This window comes from Candoia aspera, chromosome 3 (genome assembly GCF_035149785.1).
Source record: "Candoia aspera isolate rCanAsp1 chromosome 3, rCanAsp1.hap2, whole genome shotgun sequence".
Classification (NCBI taxonomy): domain Eukaryota; kingdom Metazoa; phylum Chordata; class Lepidosauria; order Squamata; family Boidae; genus Candoia; species Candoia aspera.
In genome coordinates, this window is record NC_086155.1 from 36,814,063 (window position 1) to 36,837,199 (window position 23,137).

General features: G+C 41.9%; 1 protein-coding gene across 3 annotated transcripts; it reads left to right on the top strand.

Moving 5' to 3' along the window:
* Positions 1-5,449: 5,449 nt before the first annotated feature.
* NRAS (NRAS proto-oncogene, GTPase) lies at positions 5,450-18,664 on the top strand. Of its 3 annotated transcripts, XR_010067551.1 has the most exons (7): positions 5,486-5,653; positions 7,821-7,947; positions 10,572-10,750; positions 11,256-11,415; positions 14,353-14,476; positions 15,086-15,309; positions 18,009-18,664. XR_010067551.1 is itself a non-coding variant. In XM_063297387.1 (6 exons), exons 2-5 carry the CDS (start codon positions 7,837-7,839, stop codon positions 14,470-14,472), a joined length of 570 nt encoding a protein of 189 aa, XP_063153457.1. In that variant the 5' UTR covers positions 5,450-5,477; positions 7,821-7,836; the 3' UTR covers positions 14,473-14,476; positions 15,086-18,664. The 3 variants fall into 3 exon arrangements, 2 of the variants coding, with proteins under 2 accessions (XP_063153457.1, XP_063153456.1); XM_063297387.1 differs by lacking the exon at positions 5,486-5,653 and adding an exon at positions 5,450-5,477 and having other exon boundaries at positions 15,086-18,664; XM_063297386.1 differs by having other exon boundaries at positions 15,086-18,664.
* Positions 18,665-23,137: the final 4,473 nt, after the last annotated feature.

Sequence of the window (23,137 nt, forward strand, 5' to 3'; positions counted from 1 at the left end):
AAGTCGCCTGCTCTACCACGGAAACTGAAAGCTGCCGTCGCAGAACTGAACCCACCAGAACTACCCTTCGGAGAAGAGGAAGAAGAATTGCAATTTGAACAGCCGGCAGGAAAAGCCTACCACCTGCCCTAAAGGGCGCCCTAGGGCAGGTGGAAGAAACCGGGCGTAACCACGATTCGGTGAGTGGAAACTTCCCTACACTGACTGTAAAAGTTAAACTGGGATCAAAAACCAAAACTGTGGAAGTTTGGGCCATGCTCGACTCAGGCTGCTCCCGTTCCCTTATGCACCCTGATGTCGTAGCAGCTCTGGAACTACCCACGTTTCCTTTGCCAAGACCTATGATTTTCACCCAATTGGATGGAACTACGGCGGGAGGGAAAGCAGTCATTCATTCCACGGGGCTAGTCGCCTTGCAGATGGGATCCCATCAGGAAAAACTGCCCTTTGTTGTAGCTCCAGTGGGGGGTCCTCTGGTTATATTAGGTATGCCTTGTTTTGTACAACAAAATCCTTTTATCAACTGGCTACATAGAACTGTGACTTTTGCGGATGGATTTTACAAGGTACCCGAAAAGGATCTACTGGAAGACATGGAGGGTGGAGGGGTAGCGTATACTACTGTACAAACACTTCAACCGCTTGAGGGACTACCCAGTCAGTATCAGGATCTTGCTGAGGTATTTGGGGAAAAGGAAGCAGATCGCTTGCCACCCCACTGAAAAACGGACTGTGCCATTGAATTCTTACCAAATGTAAAGTTACCTCACCCAAAAATATACCCCATGTCTCCCAAAGAGCTCACTACGCTAAGGGAGTTCATTGACAAAAACCTAGCTAGGGGTTTCATTGAGCCTGCTAACTCCCCGGTGGGAGCCCCTGTCCTATTCAGACCAAAAAAGGATGGGTCATTAAGACTTTGTACCGATTTTCGCGGTCTCAATGCGGTCTCAATATTAAATAAATATCCTTTGCCCCTGATCAAAGATATGTTGTCACATCTGGCCAGAGGCAAAATCTTCTCAAAACTGGATTTGAGAGAAGCCTATTTTCGCATTCGTATAAGGGAAGGGGATGAGTGGAAAACAGCGTTTAACTGTCCTCTTGGGGCTTTCCAATACAAAGTCTTACCCTTTGGTTTATCGGGGGCACCTGGGGTTTTTATGCAACTTATCAATGAGGTCTTGCACGACCACCTATTTAAGGGGGTACTGGTATATTTGGATGATGTATTAATTTATACTGAAACCATGTCAGAACATATCCACTTGGTGCATCAGGTGTTGGCTAAATTGAAAAAAGCAGAGTTGTATGCTAAACTATCAAAATGTGCCTTCCATCAGTCACAAATTGATTATCTGGGCTATCGAATTTCCGCTAAGGGCATTGAGATGGACCCTGCAAAAGTGGAAGCTATTGTGGCATGGGAGCCTCCCTGCACCAGGAGACAATTACAAAGTTTCCTCGGATTCGCCAATTTTTATCGGGCATTTGCCCAAAATTTCGCGGAAATCGCCCTCCCCCTTACTGAACTGTTAAAAACCAAAGGACAGGGGGATACGCGATGTTCAAAGAACCCAGGAGCGCTCCTTAAATGGACTCCGACCTGTCAGCAGGCGTTCGAAGCGCTCAAACAAATCTTCACCACAGAGCCAATTTTACAGCATCCAGACCCCTCTAAACCATTCGTGGTACAAGTGGATGCTTCTGATTTTTCCATTGGAGCGCTCTTGCTACAATCTGACCGCTCTGGCACCTTAAAACCCTGTGCTTACCTCTCCCGCAAATTCACCGAAACAGAGAGGAGATGGCATGTTTGGGAAAAAGAAGCTTTTGCTGTAAAAACTGCTTTAGAAACGTGGCGACACTTATTAGAAGGGACTTCCAACCCTTTTGAAGTCTGGACTGACCACAAAAATCTGGAAGCCCTAAGCACCAGTCGCAAACTTAGCCCCAAACAGCTGCGCTGGGCTGAGTTTTTCAGCCGCTTTGACTTCACCCTTAAATTCATACCAGGCAAGAAGAACTTTTTAGCTGATGCGCTCTCCCGCCGACCCCAAGATGCTGGCCCAGGGCCAACGGTCCAAGGAACCGTCTGGACCAAAAAACAATTAAGTTTGGCAGCGGTAACGCGCAGTCAGACGCGAGCGCAGCAAACACAACCTCCAGCCGCTCCACCCCCCAGCCACTCGCCAGGCTTGTCAATTCCCTCAGATTTGCAACAACAGTTGCTTCTCCACCTTAAAACAGATACTTGGTTACAAGCTAATCGAAACACTCTAACTTTCACCGACGATCTTGCATGGCACAACGATCGTCTCTATGTACCCGATGCTTTGCGAAAAACAATACTCCAGCGCTGCCACGATGACAAGCTGGCTGGACATTTTGGCTACTTAAAAACCCTTCACCTTGTTTGCCGGCAATTCTGGTGGCCAACATTGCTCAAAGACATTAAAACTTATGTCACATCGTGCCGTTTGTGCAGCAACAAAGCGCAAAACGGGTAAACCTCACGGTCTCCTTCAACCAGTCGCCACCCCATCTGTCCCCTGGCAGGACATATCCATGGACTTTATCGTTGATCTACCCCCTAGTCAACGAAAAACAGTCATTTGGGTGGTCAAAGATTTTTTCTCGAAACAAGCCCATTTCATCCCATGCGCAACAGCTGGCACGCCTCTTCCTCGTCCACGTGTACCGCCTCCACGGTATCCCCGCCCGTTTGGTGAATGACGGGCACACAATTTACGTCACAGTTCTGGCGGGCATTTTTGAAACTTCTAGGCACCAAGCAAGCCCTATCCACCGCGTGGCATCCACAGACGGACGGCTCTACAGAGGCGGTTAACTCTACACTGGAACAATATCTCCGAGCTTTTGTTAATTACCAGCAGGACAATTGGGTCGACTTACTCCCCTTTGCAGAAGTCGCCTATAACAATGCTGTTCATCAAAGCACTGGTCAGGTTCCTTTTAAAACAGTTTTTGGCCGCGATTTCGTTCCTATTCCTGATCTTCCCCATCCACAACCTCTGCCAGCTTCCCTCACTGACTGGGCCGACTCTCTCAAACACTCCTGGCTTAACATTCAACAAGCTCTCCTCCATGCCCAGACTACTTACAAACGCCATGCCGATGCCAAGCGCTCACCTGAACCATCGTTTACTGTCGGGGATAAAGTCTACTTATCAACCAAATTTATCAAGTCCCCACAACCTTCCAAAAAACTTGGCCCTAAGTTCGTGGGTCCTTTTCCAATTGTGGCACAAATTAACCCTGTTACTTTTAAACTTGCTTTGCCTCACAACCTCAAACGTTTACATCCTGTTTTCCATTGTAGTTTACTCAAGCCCTACCTGCCGTCGGACCGCTGGCATCCTCAACCCGTTCCACCACCTCCTCTCATGATTGATAACCAACAACACTTCGAGGTGACATCTATCCTAGACTCTCGCCGCCAGCGCTCCGCTTTGCAGTACCTCGTTCGTTGGAAACATTTCCCTCATCCTGAATGGGTCGCTGCTCCTGACGTACTTTCACCTCGCCTAGTAGCCCAATTTCACTCTGACTATCCTGACAAACCTGCTCCATAGCATTCTTTTGGAGAGGGGGCGATATGTCATGTTACCCATTTCAGTGTTCTGTTCACATTGTAACGTTTCACATGTCATCTTCTGTTCCGTGTTACTTCACCCATGCAGGCTTTTTCCATTCCTCCGCCCTCCGTTGTTTTGAGGGTTTGGAATGTATGTTTGGATTTGCGCTCCTGCTCAAGGTTACTTTCCCAGGTGCGTCTAACGGTTCCTAGCACCTGGGAGGGGGCATGCACTGACAAGGGATGGGGGCGGAACTTGCTCACAGGCAATGCTTTTAAGTTTGTATTTGGCGCGTTTTTGCTCATTCTCAGCTTTCTCTGTATTTGCATACTATTCCTTTAATAAATCAGTTCTTTAAGCCCGAGCTTGTGAGACTGAGTATTTGGGATTAGGCAACCATTACACATGTGATATTTCAGTTTTTCCTTTTTAATAAATTTAGACATTTCTAACATTCTGTTTTCACTTTGTCATTATGGGGTACTGAGTATAGATTAATGAGAAAAAAATGAATTTCAACAATTGTAGTATCAGGCTGCAACATAACAAAATTGAAAAAAGTGAAGGGGGTCTGAATACTTTCCCAATGCACTGTATATTCCAGATATAGGTTGAATAAATAAGGGGAGAGTATACAGCCTTGTCTCACTTTTTTGCCAACCTGGAGCCAGTCTGTTTTGCCATGTTCTGTCCATACTGTGGCTTCTTGAACTAGGTTTTGCATGAGGACAATGAGACGTTCTGGGATTCCCATTTTTCTAAGCACATTCCACAATTGACATGATGAACACAAAGACCTTTCTATAATCAATGAAGCACATACTGGCTTTCTTTGGGGGGGGGGTATTTGGCTTTCTCAGTTAAGCCAGGTTGAACACCTAGCATCTCCCTTTCTGCGTAGGGCTGAAATGTATGTTCAACATTCCTAAGCATTATTTTGCTAATATGTGAAATCAGGCCCGCAACTAGGGTCTCTCAGCCAGGGCAAACATGGATTCTGCACCCATTTTGGCACCCCTCCAGCACTCATTTTGGCTCCCCCCATGTGGTGCCCAGGGCACATGCCCCACTTGCCCCCACCTAGTTGCAGCCCTGTGGGAAATTAAGGATACTGTATAGTAGTTCACACACTGTTAAGTCTCTGTTCTTTGTTATTGATATGTAGATCAACCTCTTCCAATCCATTGGCCACTGTGTTGTTCTCCAGATTTGCTGCCTTAGTTTTGTTAGAACCTTGATTGTTTATTACCAGTCATTTTTGCCAACTTTAGTCCTGTGTGCCACAAGCACAATCGATGCCTAGTTTTATCTTGAGCATCTTCACACTGTTCTTTGCAAGCTAAGGACTGTAATCTAAATACTACCCAGCAAGCCAACATGCTGTTGCCAGATCCCACGTGCTCCCAGGTACGTGCAGTGCATTTACACACTCAGAATGCACTGCCTCGGACTTCACTGAATTCACATTACAGTATTGGATTTCATGGGCAACGGACTGACCCACAATAAGATGACTCCATATCTTTCTATCTCCAACTTGATGTTGGAGATAGAAAGATATGGACACTATCCAGCCCGGGCACTATGCTAGAAGCTCATGTAAGACAGCAAGGGAACCTTTAACCGGAGACCAGAAAAGCTTTGTTCTAAGGCTACCCCTAAGCTCTCCTATTTGGATGGCGAGCTCTAAGCCTACGAATAACGCCTAGAGAACTGTTTCAGATCGGAGCTGACGCCCCCCACCCTCTCGACACCACGAGCGGAACTCCAACTCTCCCCAACCACACTTCCCTCCCCAGACGTTCGGCCCCGGTTGATGACGCCAGCGCTGTGCTAGGTCGGAAGGGCGTGCCGGCGGCCGCGAAGCCTGGAAGTGAAGTAAGAGGCGGTTCATACTTAACTTGCTAGCCGTTGCGAAGGGAGTGGGGTGTCTTCGCAGTCCTTTCTCTCCTAGTCTGGGGTGGGAGGAGGCGTGGAAACGGTCTGCCCCAGTCAGGAGAGACAGCGGTCTCTCTTCGTTCCCCACCCGGTGTTGAGAGGCGCTGCCTTGGAAGGTATTTGCTATCAGGGTTGGGTGTGCCCGTCGCTCCCGCTCGAATCCTGTCTCCCTGTCCTCGACGTGTGCCCGAGGTGCTTGATGCCCCTTTGGGAGAGCCCCTCCTGCCTCTGAGGGCAGGGCGCTCAGTTCAGCTGCGTGGGGCGGGGTGGTGGAGCCGGTGGCGGTCCTGCGAGGCTGCTTATTCTCTGACTGTGATCCTGAGGGCTTAGTGCAGCCCTACCAGCTAGCAGCTGGTCGAGATGGCTGGCTTGCGCTGTATTCAGTCAGACATGCCATTAGGCTTTATTTAACCATGATTTATAGAGCAACCCATAGCTGATGTGGTTCTCAGTACACAGTAGACGGTAACCGGTGGTTTACAAGCCACTGTGGCTAGGTTCATAGACAGCCCTAAGCTAAAATGTGGTTTCTTTTTTTTAAAGTTCAGTGTCTTGTTAAGGAGAAGAGATTTCTTGTCGTCCTAACAATCCTGCAATATAAATGAGATTGGTACTTTACACATGGCCACCAAGTATTTTTCTTAGCAGACTATGAATTGGAACCCTTTTACTATCAGTGCAATCTGATATATATTATTATATATTATTATATTATATTATATTATATTGTATTATATTATTTATATAGAAAGAGACATACACACGTAAGGAATATTGAGTTCAATACAACCTACACTACTCTCCTTTACATATTTATTTAGGAGGAAGGCTAGTAATGTATGTGGTATTCCTTTCTTCTGAGTATATATAGTGAAGAATTGGGTTCAGATCAATCATTCCTGTATTATCTTACTGTGTTTGGGTTGGTTGTACACCAAATGACCATCAACTTATTTTGTGATATCAAATGTGCTTGGTATTTAACTTTCCTTCAGCTCTCAAGTAAATGGCTTCGGAGTTTTTATTTTTATTTTTCCTGAGTGCTCGTTCAAGCTTTGCAAATATCATTTTGAAAAGCAAATTTGTTTTGGTTGGGAGTCTTATGCAAAAGTGACCTGTTACAACTATGTCAGTCTGAGTAGCTGGACTGGGAATAGGGGTCATTTTTTTTTTTTTTGGCCAGGATTCAGGATCTGGATTCAAGGCATTATATTAGTGCTAGTTCAGGGAGACAAAAAAATTCTTCTTAGTGGTGGTACCTAATTACAGATGATGGGATTGATTGGATGGATTGATGACTCTTTGAAGGAGAGAGGAAATCCTATAATCTTGAATAAGGTTGTGATGTGCTTTAAAAAAAAGAAGAAGCAAGAAGCTGTCCCAGAAGTTTAGGGTAAGTGCTGCCTCCAGTTGGACAATACTGGAACATCTTGAGAAAAGAGATTATCTTATCTATTTCCATGAGACCACAGTCCTGGATTTAGTGCTGAAATGGTTAGTTATCCTGATAGGAATTTAATTGCCAGGAGAGTAATAGGAAGTGTGTATCCCAATATCAAAAGCAACTTTTGATATTGACCATCTATTGAACTGATTCAGGATTGGGCATTTAAGGCACAATTACATTGTTTTTCATCCTGCTTGCAGAATCTGTCCAGGAAGTGACAGGATACTTCTAAACTCTTCATGAAATTTGTGCCATGTGGTCCTAAGGGATGCTGTTTTATATTCTAGACTTTTTAACATCTACATTAGGAACGGACAATCTTTTAGTAATGTGATCCTTATTATTTTTTCTTTTTGGTTGAGGCTTTTTGCTTCCATTCTCATCCATAATTCTGTAAAACAAAAATGTTGTATCACTGAAAATAAACCATTTTGCACTGAATCTTGATGGGATGATTTTGGGGTGCTACAATACAGCCTGTGGACTGCATGTTTTCCGTCCCTGTCCTAAAACAATGGGAGACCTGGATATGTAAAGTAATACCTCTTTTGCTCCAGCCTACCCAAGAAATGTGCCAGGTGCCAATTTCAATGACATTTTGCTCCCTGGCTAAAACGTACATCTTTCATCTGGCATTTGTGAATAGTTAGTGATCATTGTTACTAATGTGATCGGATAGGTGAATTGTGTTTTATTCTGTTAACTTCATTGTTTCTACTTACTTTTTAAAAAAATGTAACATCAATGTATTCACTCTTGTAACACGCCCTTGGGATATTTTAATGGGAGGTGGCTTGCACATAGTATGATACATAATATATTTGCATTACCAACAGGGCCCTGAGGAAGGCAATGACTGAGTACAAGCTGGTGGTGGTAGGAGCTGGTGGTGTTGGAAAAAGTGCCCTGACCATCCAGCTTATCCAAAATCACTTTGTGGATGAATATGATCCTACTATTGAGGTGAGGCTTTGAGAGCATTAACATCTTTAGCATACTGAGTCTGTGTGTTAACATTTGGGTTTTTTTTACTGCTAGAGTAATTCAGGTGAAGCATGTTCTTCTAGATCAGCCTTTCTCAACTGTTTTGACCCTGGAGGAACCCTTGAAATATTTTTCAGGCCTCGGGGACCCCCTGCACATTCAGGCTCCAATATAGGCCAGAAGTTACAAAATTATTATATTCATTTCATATGTAGACTGGTATATATACATTAACAGTGTTCTTAAACTGAAAATAAAGAATGAAACTTACCTCTTTAATGTGAAGTTGCCCAAATTTGAAATAAATTTTTAAATAAATCATGATCTCCCAGGAAACCCCTAGTGACCTCTCTTGGAACCCTAGGGTTCTGTGGAACCCTGGCTGAGAAACCCACCCTATTCTAGATGCTGAATTATAGGTATTCACAGTTATCAGTTTCCACCTAACCTTTTTTGTTTGTTTCAATATTCAGGGATACTATATATGTACAGGTTTATTTATTTATATTTATTTATTTATTCAATTCGTCCCTGCCCATCTCCGATCAGAAGACTCTGGGTGGTTTGCAATAATTACAACAACAATCATACAATAAATAAAATATACAAATATAAAATTACTTCAATGAATAAATATAAATAAGAATAAAAAGTAAAAAAGTCCAAATGGCAGGAGAATCTAAAACAGTCCAAGTGTGGAAGGAGTGGTCTATAGCACCCATCCCCATGTAGGTCTGTTCCCCTCTCCACCCCAAGCGAGGCGGCAGAACTGGGTCTTCAAACTCCTCCTGAAGGCCAGGAGCAATGGGGCCAGTCTAACCTCCAGGGGCAGCATGTTCCATAGGGCAGGAGCTACTGCAGAGAAAGCCTGCTTCCTGGACCCCACCAAATGAAATTGTCTTACAGACAGGGTCCGCAGCATGCCCTCTCTGCACAATTGGGTGGGATAGGTTGTTGTAATGGGAAAGAGGCAGTCTCTCAGGTAACCTGGCCCCATGCCATGTAGGGCTTTAAATAAGCTGACCATATTTCCTTGAGACAAAAACGGGACATTGGAATGGCAAAACGGGACGGGGTTAAACTTATGTAATATTCCATATTTATGAAAAAGATGATAAAAAAGGTTATCGCCAGTAAGCTGGGAAGGTGCAGAGGGGGAGGTGCGGCAATGGTTGGGTCTGGAGAGGCTGGTACAGGGGTGGCATTAGGTGGAGAGGTTACAGGAGGGCTGAGGGTGGTGGGCTGAGGGCAGCGGCGAGCTGGGGCAGAAGAACGGGAGTCGAGGAGTCTAGTGAACGGTTGTCCCCAACAACCTGTTCCTCTCTAGCATGCCCTTTTATTTAATTTTCTTCAGGCCATTTTGGCCTGAGAGCCAATCGGCTTCTTTTCTGCTGGGCACGCTTTTCCATCCGTCTTCCACTGCACTGATTGGCGGCAGCGACTCTTCCTCTTGCTCCCCGCCAATCAGCTGTTCCGCTCTAGGTTTCCTGCCAGATTGAGAACTACTGCCAAGTTAGCCTTCTTTTCTATTTCAATTTCAATTTCTTCCCGCTTTTCTCAATAACAGCTCCAACATTTAAAAAAACGGGACAAAATTGACATTTATATTAAAATGATGGGATGGTTGGGAAATGTTAAAAAACGGGACTGTCCTGTTCAAAATGGGACGTATGGTCAGCCTAGCTTTAAACATATATGTATGTTTGTGTGTAGCTATAAACGTATATGTATGTGTATATTATGTTATTCAAACATAAAGTCATTTTCCCAACCCCTCCCTGTCATGGTATAATCCAAAAAATTTACTTTTTTATTCTGCTTATGGAAGCTGTAAGGTAAAGGTAAAGGTTTCCCTTGACGTAAAGTCCAGTCGTGTCCGACTCTAGGGGGCGGTGCTCATCTCCGTTTCAAAGCCTTGGAGCCGGCGTTGTCCATAGGACACTTCCGGGTCATGTGGCCAGCATGACTCACGGAACGCCGTTACCTTCCCGCCGAAGCGGTACCAATTAATCTACTCACATTTGCATGTTTTCGAACTGCTTGGTGTGCAGAAGCTGGGACGAGCAACGGGAGCTCACCCCGCCGCGCGGTTTCGAACCGCCGACCTTCCGATCGACAGCTCAGCGGTTTAACCCGCAGTGCCACCGCGTCCCCTGTACTTGGAAGCTTAAACTTGGAAGCTGTACTTGGTGCTTAAACATTTTGTTTTACCACTTTCTATGCTGTTAACCACTGAATGCTGATATTTATTTTCACTGCCTTGAAAAATTAATTGGCAAAGACTTGATGGAAATCATGTGGCAGAGGATGTTGTAAGATAAAAGTAAAGATGAACAATCAAACAGAGAGCCATATTAGGCTTTGATGTTGTAGGCCACAGGCAAAAGAAGCTTAGGTCATGTAAAAAAAATTAAAATTTGGAAAAAATTAAATATTAATATGATGTTTAGTTAGATGACTGAATTTTTAAAATTTAGCATATCGTGATCCCTATTCCTCCATATCTTACCTTATCTCAATTGATTATAATTTCAAAAATATTTTTGCTCATGAACACTGAAGGATTGGATACTTACTTTTGAAATTGCATTTATTTTCCACAGGATTCTTACCGTAAACAAGTAGTTATTGATGGAGAGACTTGTTTGCTAGACATCCTGGACACAGCAGGGCAGGAGGAATATAGTGCTATGAGGGACCAATATATGAGGACTGGTGAAGGCTTTCTTTGTGTGTTTGCCATTAACAACAGCAAATCATTTGCAGATATAAATCTTTACAGGTAGGTTCTCCTTATGAAAAGAGATAAGATGGGGTGGGCACATTGTCCACTAGCTATCATGGCTTTAAAAGAGAGATGGTTAGTAAGATAATGATTAGTAACTGCTGAGATACTGTATTTAATATTGTATATCAGTGTCAGATATAACCTTCAAAATGTACTGGACACTAGGTAGGTAGGTAGGCATAAAATAGACTTGAAGGGCATCTTTTCAGCCCAATTGTTTCACCTGCATAGTAGCAAGTAAATTTGATTTGATTTCTAACCCCCTTTTATCTAGAAATAGAGGTTCCATAAAATAATACAATATAATATTGAATTTAATTCCCTCAATAGAGGGTATTACTTTGGCAGAATAATTCCCACAGGATTGCAAGTCTTTTCACTAGCTAAAGGCAGGGCATCAGTTGTATCTTGAGTGGTCTGTTTGGCAGCGACAGCATAGACAGTGTCAGAAAGAAGTACAGAAAGTATATTCTCTCTCTCCCATCATATCTTTCCCCAGAGAGCAAATTAAAAGAGTGAAAGATTCAGAAGATGTACCAATGGTATTAGTGGGAAACAAATGTGATTTGCCAACACGGACAGTAGACACCAAACAGGCTCACGAAGTAGCAAAGAGCTATGGTATTCCCTTCATTGAGACATCTGCCAAAACAAGACAGGTAATGGATTCTTGTATTTCTGCTCACCCCTCGAGAATAGCTAGAGCTATCGTTCGGTATATGGACAACTCTGATTGAGAAGGAAGGCATGACATTAGAACTTGCTGGTAGGAACAGCCATCTTGTAGGCTATTTAAATTTGTAATTTGGAATAGCTACACTGCCTAGTCCTATTTGCATTATTTATTTATTTATTTGTTTGTTTGTTTGTTTATTTGTCATATTTCTCTACCGCCCATCTCGCATACGATGACTGGGCGGCTTACAGAAGATAAAAATGACGAATTGCTAAAAACAATACAATATAAATACATACAAATACAGATACAAAGATAAAAGTACGAAATATAAATTCAAGATGGCAAATAAAGATCTTATCCTTGGAACCATCATGGTGCCAACCACCCCCATGAATGGCTATCCTCCCTCCCATCCCAAGCAAGGTGGCATAACCATGTCTTAACCCCCTTCTGGAAGGCTGGGAGAGTGGGGGCCTGTCTTAACTTTTGGGGTAACTTATTCCTAAGGGCAGGTGCCATGGCAGAGAAGACCCTCCTCCTGGACACTGCGAATCGTCAATCCCTCATGGACAGGATCCGTAACATACCCTTTCTGCCTGACCAGGTGGGACGGGTTGATGTAGCAGGGGTGAGGTTTCTCAGGTAACCTAGACCCATGCCAGGTAGGGCTTTTAAGGTAATAACCAACATCTTGAATTGGACCCGGAAGCAAACTGGCACCCAATGCAGCTCGTGCAGCAACAGCATTATATGTGCCCTCCTTGGGGCTCCTAAGACTGCTCATGTGGCCGCATTCTGCACCACCTGTAGCTTCCGGATTTCTGCTCACCCCTCAAGAGAATAGCTAGAGCTATCGTTTGGTATATGGACAAATCTGATTGAGAAGGAAGGCATGACATTAGAACTTGCTTTTCAAGGGTAGCTCCATGTAAAGTGCATTGCAGTAGTCTATGTGGGAGATGACCAGGGCGTGAGTGACTGTTTGGAGGGACTCCTGATCCAGGAAGGGGCGTAGCTGGTGTATAACATGAAGTTGTACAAAGGCTCCTCTGGCCACGACTGCCACCTCCTCTTTGAGCAGGAGTCGTGAGTCCAGGAGAACCCCATCCAGAGCCAAGGATGGTAAATTCCCAGATACCTGGGAGCCCCCAACCCACAGCCACTCCGTCCTACCAGGGTTCAGCTGAAGCCTGTTGTTCCCCATCCAGACTCCTACAGCCTCCAGGCACCGAGAAAGGGTGGTCACAGCATCACTTAAGTCACCCGGGATGGAGATGTATAATTGAGTATCATCAGGGTATTCATGATACCTCACCCCATGGTGACGGATGATCTCACCCAGAGGTTTCATGTAGATGTTAAAAAGGTGCAGAGAGAGTACCAAACCCTGCGGCACACCACAAAGGAGGTGCTGCAGGCCGAATGTGTCACTCCCTATCAACACCGATTGGGACTGGCCCTGGAAGAAGGAGGTGAACCAGTGCAAGACTGCACCACCCACCCCCAACTCCCTGAGCCGACCCAAAAGGATACCATGGTCGATGGTATCGAAAGCTGCTGAGAGGTCAGAAAGAGCCAGGATGGATGCACTGCCCCCATCCTGCTCCCACCAGAGATCATCCATAGGTGTGACCAAAGCTGTTTCCGTCCCATATCCGGGCCTCAAACCCGACTGAAAAGGGTCCAGATAATCGTTTCATCCAGGATCCTCTGGAGTTGCAACACCACTACTTTTTCAACCAACTTCCCTAAAAAGGGGAGGTGGGAGACTGGACGAAAATAGTCCAGAATGGTGGGATCCAGTTATGGTTTCTTGAGGGGGGGGGGTGCACCAGTGCCTCTTTAAAGGCCACCAGAAACACTCCCTCCCCTAAGGATGAATTCATCATCACCTGGACTCACCCACACCTCACCTCCTGAGCTGCCTTCACCAGCCAGGAGGGACAGGATCTAATTGGCAAGTGGTGGTGTTTACATACCTGAGAACCCTGTCCACTTCCTCAGGCCCAACTGGATCAAACTGTTCCCAGATAGCTGGGTAACCATGCTCCCCAGGAATCTCACCAGGCCCTGCTACATGCTTGGCATCCAACTTGGAATGAATCCGAGCGATTTTATCCTCCAGATGCCCAGAAAATTCCTCAGCACGGCCCTGTAGGTGGGTTTCTAAATCCACCTTCCCCAAAAGAGATCAGGTGATCTTAAACAGGGCCATTGGGCGGTATTCTGTGGATGCAATAAGAGCGGAGAAATATTGACATTTCACCGCTCTTACCGCCACAAGGTAGGCCTTAACAGCAGCTCTAGCTAGTGTTCAGTCAGGTTCGGCCCTTGTCTTTCTCCAGCGGCACTCTAGATGTCTCTTAATTCTCTTCAGAACCCTCAACTCCTCCGTAAACCACCGTGAGTGTCGAGTTCGGTGGGACAAGAGAGGCTGCACAGGTGCGATCCTGTCCAAGGCCCCTGCCACCTCCCTATTCCAGGCAGTGGCCAGGGCCTCCGCTGGACCGTGCAGCAGATCCCTGGGTATAACCCCCAGCTCCCTCTGAAACTACTCAGTTGCCGGAGTGGACCAATTGAATGGGTCCTGTCTCCCTGCATTACTAATCTAGTAGCTGGATTTTGAAGAAGTGAAATCTACTTTCCTAAGTTTTCCTTGTCACAGACCTGCATGGAATTTAATTAATAAGTTCTTATACATTTAAGTTTTCTTTACTTTTAATTGTTGTTAATAGCCGTGTAAGAACAGTTTAGATTTGGGATGCAAAATCCTAGTTCTTTTAGAATGGGGAAGGACTTTTAACATTAATGAAGAACATTATTCAGCATAGAGTTTTTCAGGAGGAATGTGAGATAATAAAGCATAGGAAAATAATTTATTTGTTCATGAGAGTATGTTTCTCAACTTTCCATTCAGGGTGTTGAAGATGCTTTTTACACACTAGTGAGAGAGATCCGTCAGTATCGGATGAAAAGGCTTAACAGCAATGAAGATGGGAATCAAGGCTGCATGGGGGTCTCGTGTCTTGTGATGTGATCAGGTAGGATTGGACTAGCTGATAGCTTATGTTTAGTACAGTATAACATTTTTGGAATATCAGTTATTTTGAAGACAGTGCACGTTTGTTCAAAGAAGGAATGAAAGCCTGTGAATCTCAACTGGAGACAATCTGTGAGTAATGAAAGTGAACGATTTTTAGAAGGCATTGGAGCTTTTCTGTCATCAAGCTGATGAGACCCTGGGTGTGCTTCTACAAAGCTCATTTACATAGAAGGATTTAGCAAAAAATACTCGGCATCCCCATCATTTCTGGTGGAGAACGTTGCTTGATTATGTTGCAGATCAATTGAAGTTGATGTAATTGGTACCAAATCTCTGCATTATATTTTATAAAAACAAAATTTGTAGCAGTTTGGATAGAGCACTCCTGATGATACAACATGAGTGCTTTTAGCCTACTGGGCTCTGGAATTTCTTTTGCCTTAACTTTATATTGGCACACACTACAGCATCTAGTTCAGCCTCTGGAAATCAGTATTACATGTGTAGCTCTTCTTGAATTTTGCAGAGACATTCTAAGACAAAGCTGTGCTAATCATATTTTATGTATAATGGAACAGAGCTAACAAAACATATTTATCTGTTTCAGCTGTTTGAATCATCCAACCAAGCTCAAAGTTGAATCTTAATTCCACTGTGTTGCGTTTCATGATGATGCCTTGGCCAGTATCATGCAAGTTGCAGTTGATCAATACTAAAACGTTCTATCAGCACCAGAAGATACTGTTTCTGAACATCTACCTCTTTGCTCAGTTGAGCATGCAAAGAAAATCTCATATGTTATGTGTGGGATTTTTCACTTTTCTTTCTTGGGTAGGTTCAAACAGATAAACTGATTATATGGGAACTGTAGAGGCCAAATGCTATGAAAAGATAACATCTCATTTTCTGGAAAGAAGGCTGGAATGAATTGTGATCATGCTATCCTGAAAAGCCATTACATAGCACTGTATGGTAATGTTATGCTTGATTTCCTGTACACCATTTTAAAACAGGATAATATTTGTCACATTTCCTATACTATGTACTTAAATATTCCTATAGTACATTAAGTTAATCACACCTAGTCTGATCTCTTAAATTCTGGCCTTTCACAAAAGGGAAATTCTTGGATTATCAAGTGCCTCTTTACAAAGGCAAGCTAGACCTTAAGCCTTATCATGCAGGTTGCAGCTCTGGCTCCTAGCTGACCCATCCTGAATGTTTGAAACTTGACTCAGATCATTGGTCTGTGTAACCCAGTATTATCTATGCTTGACTAACAGTGGTTCAGTTTCTTAGCTTTATTGTTTTATCCTTCCTAATTAGGCTTCCCAATGAACTGAATGTGGGAACTTCTGCAGAAATATTTACTATCACTGGGCTTTACTGTCAGAGTTCTTTGCATCACTGACTGAAAGGCACTTTGAGATTAAGATTCTCTTGAGGAAATAGCAGTCAACTGCTATTCTCCATTTTTAAAAACATTCCATTTACCTTGTGCTTGAAGGTACTGGTGTTTCTCATCAGGGCCACTTATTAGCTGTGGATACTGTCAGCAACAGTTACTCCAGTGCCAGTCATAAAACATGGCTGTATGAAGTTTGTGTAGAAAAAAACTGTGCTATCCCAGCTATATCTGCACTTCTATTTTTAGTTAAATTTCTTTATTCATTTGACATCTTTGTCAAGCACAGTGTCTTTATGCTTAAATAGTGAAGAAACGTATTTAGGAAACCAACTTCATTAGCATCATTCATTTTGAAAGCTCTCTCCAGGCTACTGCTGTGCAGTGAAACTAGAGGTGAAGAGCTAGAGTAAAATGGAACCAGAGGAGGATGAATTTAATTTTCCTGCTGCTTAAAAGTAGGAATAAATTGATACTGTACATTCAACCTTACAAAATATGGAGCTGGATTCCTCAGCAGCCTACATACCTCTATGATAAAAGAAGAGGAGCTGTGAGTTTCCCTTTCTGTAATGCTGGGAAGTAGTTGATTGAATAGATTATTTATATGATGTATCTAAAATCTGGTCCTGATTGTCATGTATATGTATCATCTCACTTGCAACTGAGTGAGTGAACTGCCTTCATCTGAAAGTAGATGCTTAAAATGATGTGAGTGATATGAAAGCTGTCTGTGGTGACTGTTTTACATAGACAAATCTGGTTGATGTGGTGATTATGTTTATGAATTCTAAGTTGAAGCACAGAAATAACTTCAATAGAAATTGAATTTGTGGTCATTAAGTGCTTTACTGGTTTACAATATTGCCATTTTACTGCATAAATTCTAAGTTGGATAGAAAACCACTATATAATCCAATCTATCTAATCACCAAGTAAGAAAGTTGGCATAACATTATTTCCTAAATACATAACTTAATGGATCATTTCAGACATACTTTATCTGAAGCTAATTTCATACAGCATTACATAGGGCCATACAATAATAAAAGTGTTAATATGCTTTATTTCTCGCTAACATGTTAATATTAAACCAAGCATCACAAAGCTCATTTTCTCAAGAAACTGATGTCATCTGATCAATAAATTAAGTTTAAAGTCCCTTTGAATGTTGCTCAGTGCTAGATAGCATTCAGTTTTTTCTTAGTGTAACTCCTTTGTTCTTTAGTAGCTGTGTGGCATATACATTGGTGAAGATAGTGAAATTTGCTGAATTTCTATATGTCGAGCAGCTGTCTAAAGTACAGGAGCACTACTAGAGAACAAGGGACTGTTTAAATAGAACTACTGTGAATTGTTGGACTTAAAAGAATTATTGAGAAATCACACCCCTTGGTTGGCATTTGCAGTTTGAAAACTAATTCAGGAGTCTGAAGATTAAATATATTTGGCTCTGCTTTCTGCATGTTTGCAAATGAATACACATCTGAGAAGCACATAGTAATATATTAGTAATTTTCCATCTGGAATTCACTTGTTATGAATGATCATTTCACCACAAGTGAAACATTTTAGTTTAATTAAAAAGCAGTTTGTACAATGAAGTCAGCTAGTTGGGGTGATGAAGCAATTCTCAAAGCAACTGTTTGCTTCAGCATGTAAAACATGTCTCCAAAAGTTTATAAGATTTGTAATTCTTGCCTGTGAAATCTCCTGTGTTTACATTTGTATTATATGCAGAGGATGTTGTAGTGGCTAACCTGATCCACAACAATATTATTCACAAGTGGTCTGCTGTCTTCCCCAGATCACTGTTAGTCTCTTCCTGTAGCATTAAGTAAAAAAGGGATTCCACAGGAAACATTTGAAATAACATGCAGCAGTAACAGATACGAAGCTAAATCTCATGTATTTGGAAATTCAAGAAAACAACACAGAGATTATGTAGAATTGTTGCTCACTAATTATCATGAATAGACATATAACTAAGACAATAGCATAATCTTGAAAGGGTATGGTTCATGCTTATGGTGTCTGCTGTTTGCAGGTTTAAAAAGTATATTTTAAAATAACTTTTAAAACCATGTTCCTCAGCTAATCAGAGATGTCTTTGTTGTTGTTTTAGAAGACAATCTCACTGATTCATGTCATTCTGCAGAAGCCCCTTTCCAAAACAAGTTGGATTCTCTAGCATACTGTGTTAATAACATTAAAGCTTGCATGTCGAAAAATCTATTAATTCAACCTGGTCTTCCACTTAAGGATCCTTCTTTTTCCTCTAATTGATTATTATAATGCTGTTAAAATTATATTAATGTTCTGTAAGCACCATGCTTATTAATTTTACTGGACTGTTGATCAGAAAACATGATTACAGTGTTTAATCTGCTTCATATTTTTAAACATTTTCAATAACTAAAAGGATATTCCTGATACAGCAGGATAATAGTATGTGTACTTATACAAAGTGTTGATCCTTTTTAAAGGGAATGGTTTCTCTCACAGGATGAATAGCTTTTGTAAGTTGCCTGCTACGACATATGTAGATTATCTTTTTTAATGTTTCAGAATGTTAAATATACTAACTGTTTCAGAAATATTTTTGCCTGTATGAAAATGTAATTGATCCACTAAAACTCATGGTCAGTTTTTTGTGTTAGGTACTATCTGTGGTTTTAAAAAATGCCTATATTGATAAATGCTCTGAATTTTGATAAGGTACATTTGGACTGTTTGAAAGCAGAAGTGCCTTTGTTGCCTAATAAATTTGAGTCCCTGGAAGTTTATGTATAATTAGGAATTTCCAAACCCAGCAAGTGACAGCACCTTGCCAATCTTGGCTGATCTTGGAAAGCTAAGCGGGGTTGAGTAGGGTTAGTATCCCAAGACTGTAGACTAGATGGAAAATCCAACAAACAGTCCCCCTTTCACCAACCTTCATACTATTGCCATGTAGTCATCAGGAGTCAAGATTCACTTCAGAGAGACTTTAAAATTCCCATCTTTTTTATGTGTGGATAAAATATCATTGTGTATTGCTAGTCCCTTACTCACTGTTTAGCACAGCACTTCCCAAACTTTTTCCTTCATTACCTAAAACCACTTATCAGAAAGTCATTTTTACCCAATGTAGATAAAACACTTTAAGTCAATTTAAAAGTCCTTGTTATGATTGGGTAATGGGTTCGTGTGTCGTTACCCAAAGAAAAACCACTTTTACCCAATTTTGGGTAATTTACCAAGGTTTGGGAAGCACTGGTCTAGCACAATATATGATAGAGTTTGGACATGGTTAAGTTCTGTTTTTACAGACAAAACATGAAGGAATCACAAGATGCTGTGGGCGTCAGGGCCATCGTTGCTGAATCAACAGTGTTAAGATTTTGATCATATATAATTTAGAGGCAGCTAAAAATAGTTCTTCTGGAGTTCTGGGGCTAATATTCTATCCGCTTATGTTTATTTGGATAGCAAAGTGACTTGTTTTAAGAATGCTATAACATTTACTGTAACACCTGGTTTCACTTTTAGTTATATGCTTATTTCAAGGTCTCATATAGCTGAATACCACAGTTAATATGGGACAGTAGATGCTGTGGGGATAAAAAATGGGCCATGCTTCCAATGTATGGTATTTCATGGACTTACTCTCTGGATTTCCAGACCATTAAATGTTAAAGGTTGACATATTGTCAAAGCACTAAATCCAAATCCATTGTAATGTAATCCATTTTTAACTGTGTCTAAGCAAACAATTTTTTTTCCTAAAATATTTCTTTGGTGTGTTTGTTCAATAATTGGGTCAGAAACAACATCCTCTACTTTGTATTATGAAATGTGGGTAGGCCATAATTACCAGAACCTGTAACTATTGCAAGATGAATGCCTTGTCCAATGAGCGTGGACCACCTTCAGAACATCAAAATGACAGTACATTTTCGCCTTGTCAGATCCCTGGATTGTTCAGTCAAGCTCTCCCAAGTCTTGCGCTTAGTCACCGACCTTTATCTGAATATTTGGAAACTTGAAAATATTTTTGTTTCTTAGAATGGCAGAAAATGTCCATTTCTGTCAAAGAAAAAAAAAACTTACGTTCCATCTACTTTTTTTCTTTTCTAAATTATACTTCTATTATAGGTGAATTTCAGATTTTTTTCCTTAAAAAATAATTCCTCTCATGAGTCACAAGGAAATCAATCCCTGAGTAATGGTTAGAAAGGCTAGTGTGATGTAGTGGTTAGTGTGAAGCTAAAAGACCTGGGCTTGGTCCCCATTGAATCAAGCTGTAATGACTGTTATTCAGCTTGCCATTAAATTCGATTCATAACTGATTAGGTTAGAAATCTCTTTAATGGAGTGTAGTACACAGTACAGTGAAAAAGTTGCAAATAAAGGTTCCTGCGTTTTCCCCAAGTTAAACAGTCTAATGAGCTCAAACCCTCCCCTTCTTTGGCATGTAGTCCCCCCTTTTCGTACCAGTCAGTTCTGTGTCCTAAGAATTTTGTATGAAACATTTCCTTGGAAGTGCCTGAGCAGAGAATTACCTCCGTCACCTTCTTATTTTAAGCAAGGGATGTAAATTGTGTGACTTGTACTGGCTCAACAGGCATCCCAAAGCCCCAGTTCTACTCTGCCAGCAACTTTGATCTTAATTTCTTCTCAAAAAGTCAATAGTATATTGATGTAATCTCTGAAAGGAGCAGTAACCTTAAACATTATTGAGAGGTAGACCTACTGCACAGGAAGTCACACACCTAATGAAAGATCAGTTTGTTTGTTTATTTAAATGAAGTATATGGCAGCCCATCTTACAACATTGGTTCTGGGCAGTATACAAAGATTAAAGCCAACAGTCGCAAACAATAACCTATGATGCTCAAGGTAGACAGTACATCCCAATCAAAAAAATTGCATCAACAACAGAGTTGTCTAACCTGGCCCAAACAGCTGGGGAAACAGTGATAGGCCTTATTTACACATCACACTACACCAGGTTGAAAAACCTTTCTAGCTATGTTTTTTGTTTTTGTCAGTAAGCTATGAGGTGGTGGGGAGAATGGGAGGGAGGTAACACTGTCTCGAGATGGCAGGATTGAAATGCTCTCTTTTTTTGGTAGTGCCTGGGGGATAGGTGTTAGGAATGCAGGCATATTAAACCCAATGGATGTTTAACACACCTATTTCAGCTCTTAATTTTCAGAAGCGCCAGAAATGGCCGCTTTGCTACCTTATCTTGGCAACATGATCTTGGCATACTATGATACTGCAAAAGTGCTGTGAGCTAAGTGGAGCAACATGTTGCCCTTCCATGCATTAAGCCAAGAGTAACTGGGTTTACAGAATATATAAGCCATAAATTATGGTTTATAAATTACAGTGAGTTTGTAGAACATATGTGAGATTAGTACCATGTGTGATCTAGGCCACAGAGATCTAGATTGGGGAGTAGTTGCTATCTAAGGATCAAAATAGTTTTTAATAGCTATTTGTTCAATTTATAAGATGCCTTCATCATCCAAGTGACTCTAGACGATGAATGTTAAAACAGTGACAAAAAACAGCTGTCAGTACCTGATCATTCAAGCATTCACACAGTCAGGAGGCTGGGATTCCTTTAACTGTTTTAATGAAGTGTAGTGAATGGTACAAAAGGCAAGCTGCGAATAAAGATTTCCCACTCAAACCTAACTTAAAAACTACATTCCCTTAGTTAGTCCCCTTTCCCATGAAACCATGTTGCCCCCCCTCCCATCCAGATGGTATTCCTGGCATATCTCAACCCCGTGTCCTTGATGTCCTCCATAGCCATAATAAACCACTTCACACTCCCAACTTCACACCCCCTCCCATCTGGCGACACGGAGTCCATTCGTTGGAGAAGGAAATGATGGTAGATGCTCCGATAAGGGGTTTTGTAAAACCTTTGATCGGGGGGATCTGACAACAGCAAAGCTACTAAACAATGTATATTACTATGTTGAGGGGAAACACTGGACACAACCAAGAATAAAATACCGGTATCAGTGCAGAGTCACAAAACATCCTGCCCCGAAGCCTGCTGAAAGAGCCACATTTTAAGGGCTTTCCTAAAATGACAATAAGGTTGGGGCTGTACAGATATCAAGGGGGCTGCTGTATCTTTGTAGTTCTCTATCATGAGGCCACAAGCCCCAAAAGATCTACTGTACCAGCTCTTCTCCACATGTTCTCTGTTCTTTTTCTGCTGACCCTACTCTAGTTCATCCGACATTTTGAAGAAAAGAAGTCATAAGAGCTCAAAAGGGAATTAATGTTACTGTAAAGCCTGAAGGTCATTCTTGGTTTCAGATGCAGTTTTAATACCTTCAACATTCATTCCAGGAAGAGTAGAGCAAATGTAGTTTTTATAGCCAGCTATAGAGGGCAGATAGCTTTCTGAAGATGGACTGAGAAAACTGGGCAGTGCTTTCCAAGGACAATGTGTGGGGTTGGACCATAGGGCTTCAGTAAATTAACTAGGATCCAGAAATTGTCCCAATTGCATTTCAAAATGGAAGGCTATTTGAGGAAATTCAGACAAATAATTAGCTCTTTTTGAGGAAACAGAATCTTGTAGTCCTTGTATTCAGTTCAGTGAAACCACTGAAATAACAGTCTCCTAGATATATTCTGAAAGGATATGCTTTCAGAGGGGAAAAAAAGGATCCTTTCTTGGAGACAGATTTAGTGTCTAGTAGTTTGCATGTCTCTAAATGTCTGCCTGCCTGCCTGCTTCTGATTTTTTTCAGTTCCTGATCCTTGTCTTTCAATGTCTTTGTTTAGTTTCTGTAAATAGTTTCTCTAAATTGTGGACAGGTCACCAGCTAAGTCTGTACTCATCCATCTGGGGGCTAATAACACTTCTGTTCTTGCTGCAAAAGAAGAAAAAGTAGCAGTGGCAGATAGATGTATCTTTCTCAAGACCTGAAATGGACGCTTAACATCAGAACTATCATCAAAAAGGCACAACAAAGGATGTTCTTCCTGCGTCAACTTAGGAAGTTTAATCTATCTCAGGAGCTTTTGGTACAGTTCTACAGAGGAATTATTGAATCTGTTATCTGTTCTTCTATAACTGTCTGGTTTGGTTCCTCAACCAAGCAGGACAAATATAGACTTCAACGGATAGTTAAGTCTGCAGAAAGAATTATTGCAATCCACCTGCCTTCTATAGAAGACCTGTATATTGCAAGGGTCAAAAGGAGGGTGGAGAAGATATCTGCAGACCCTTCGCAT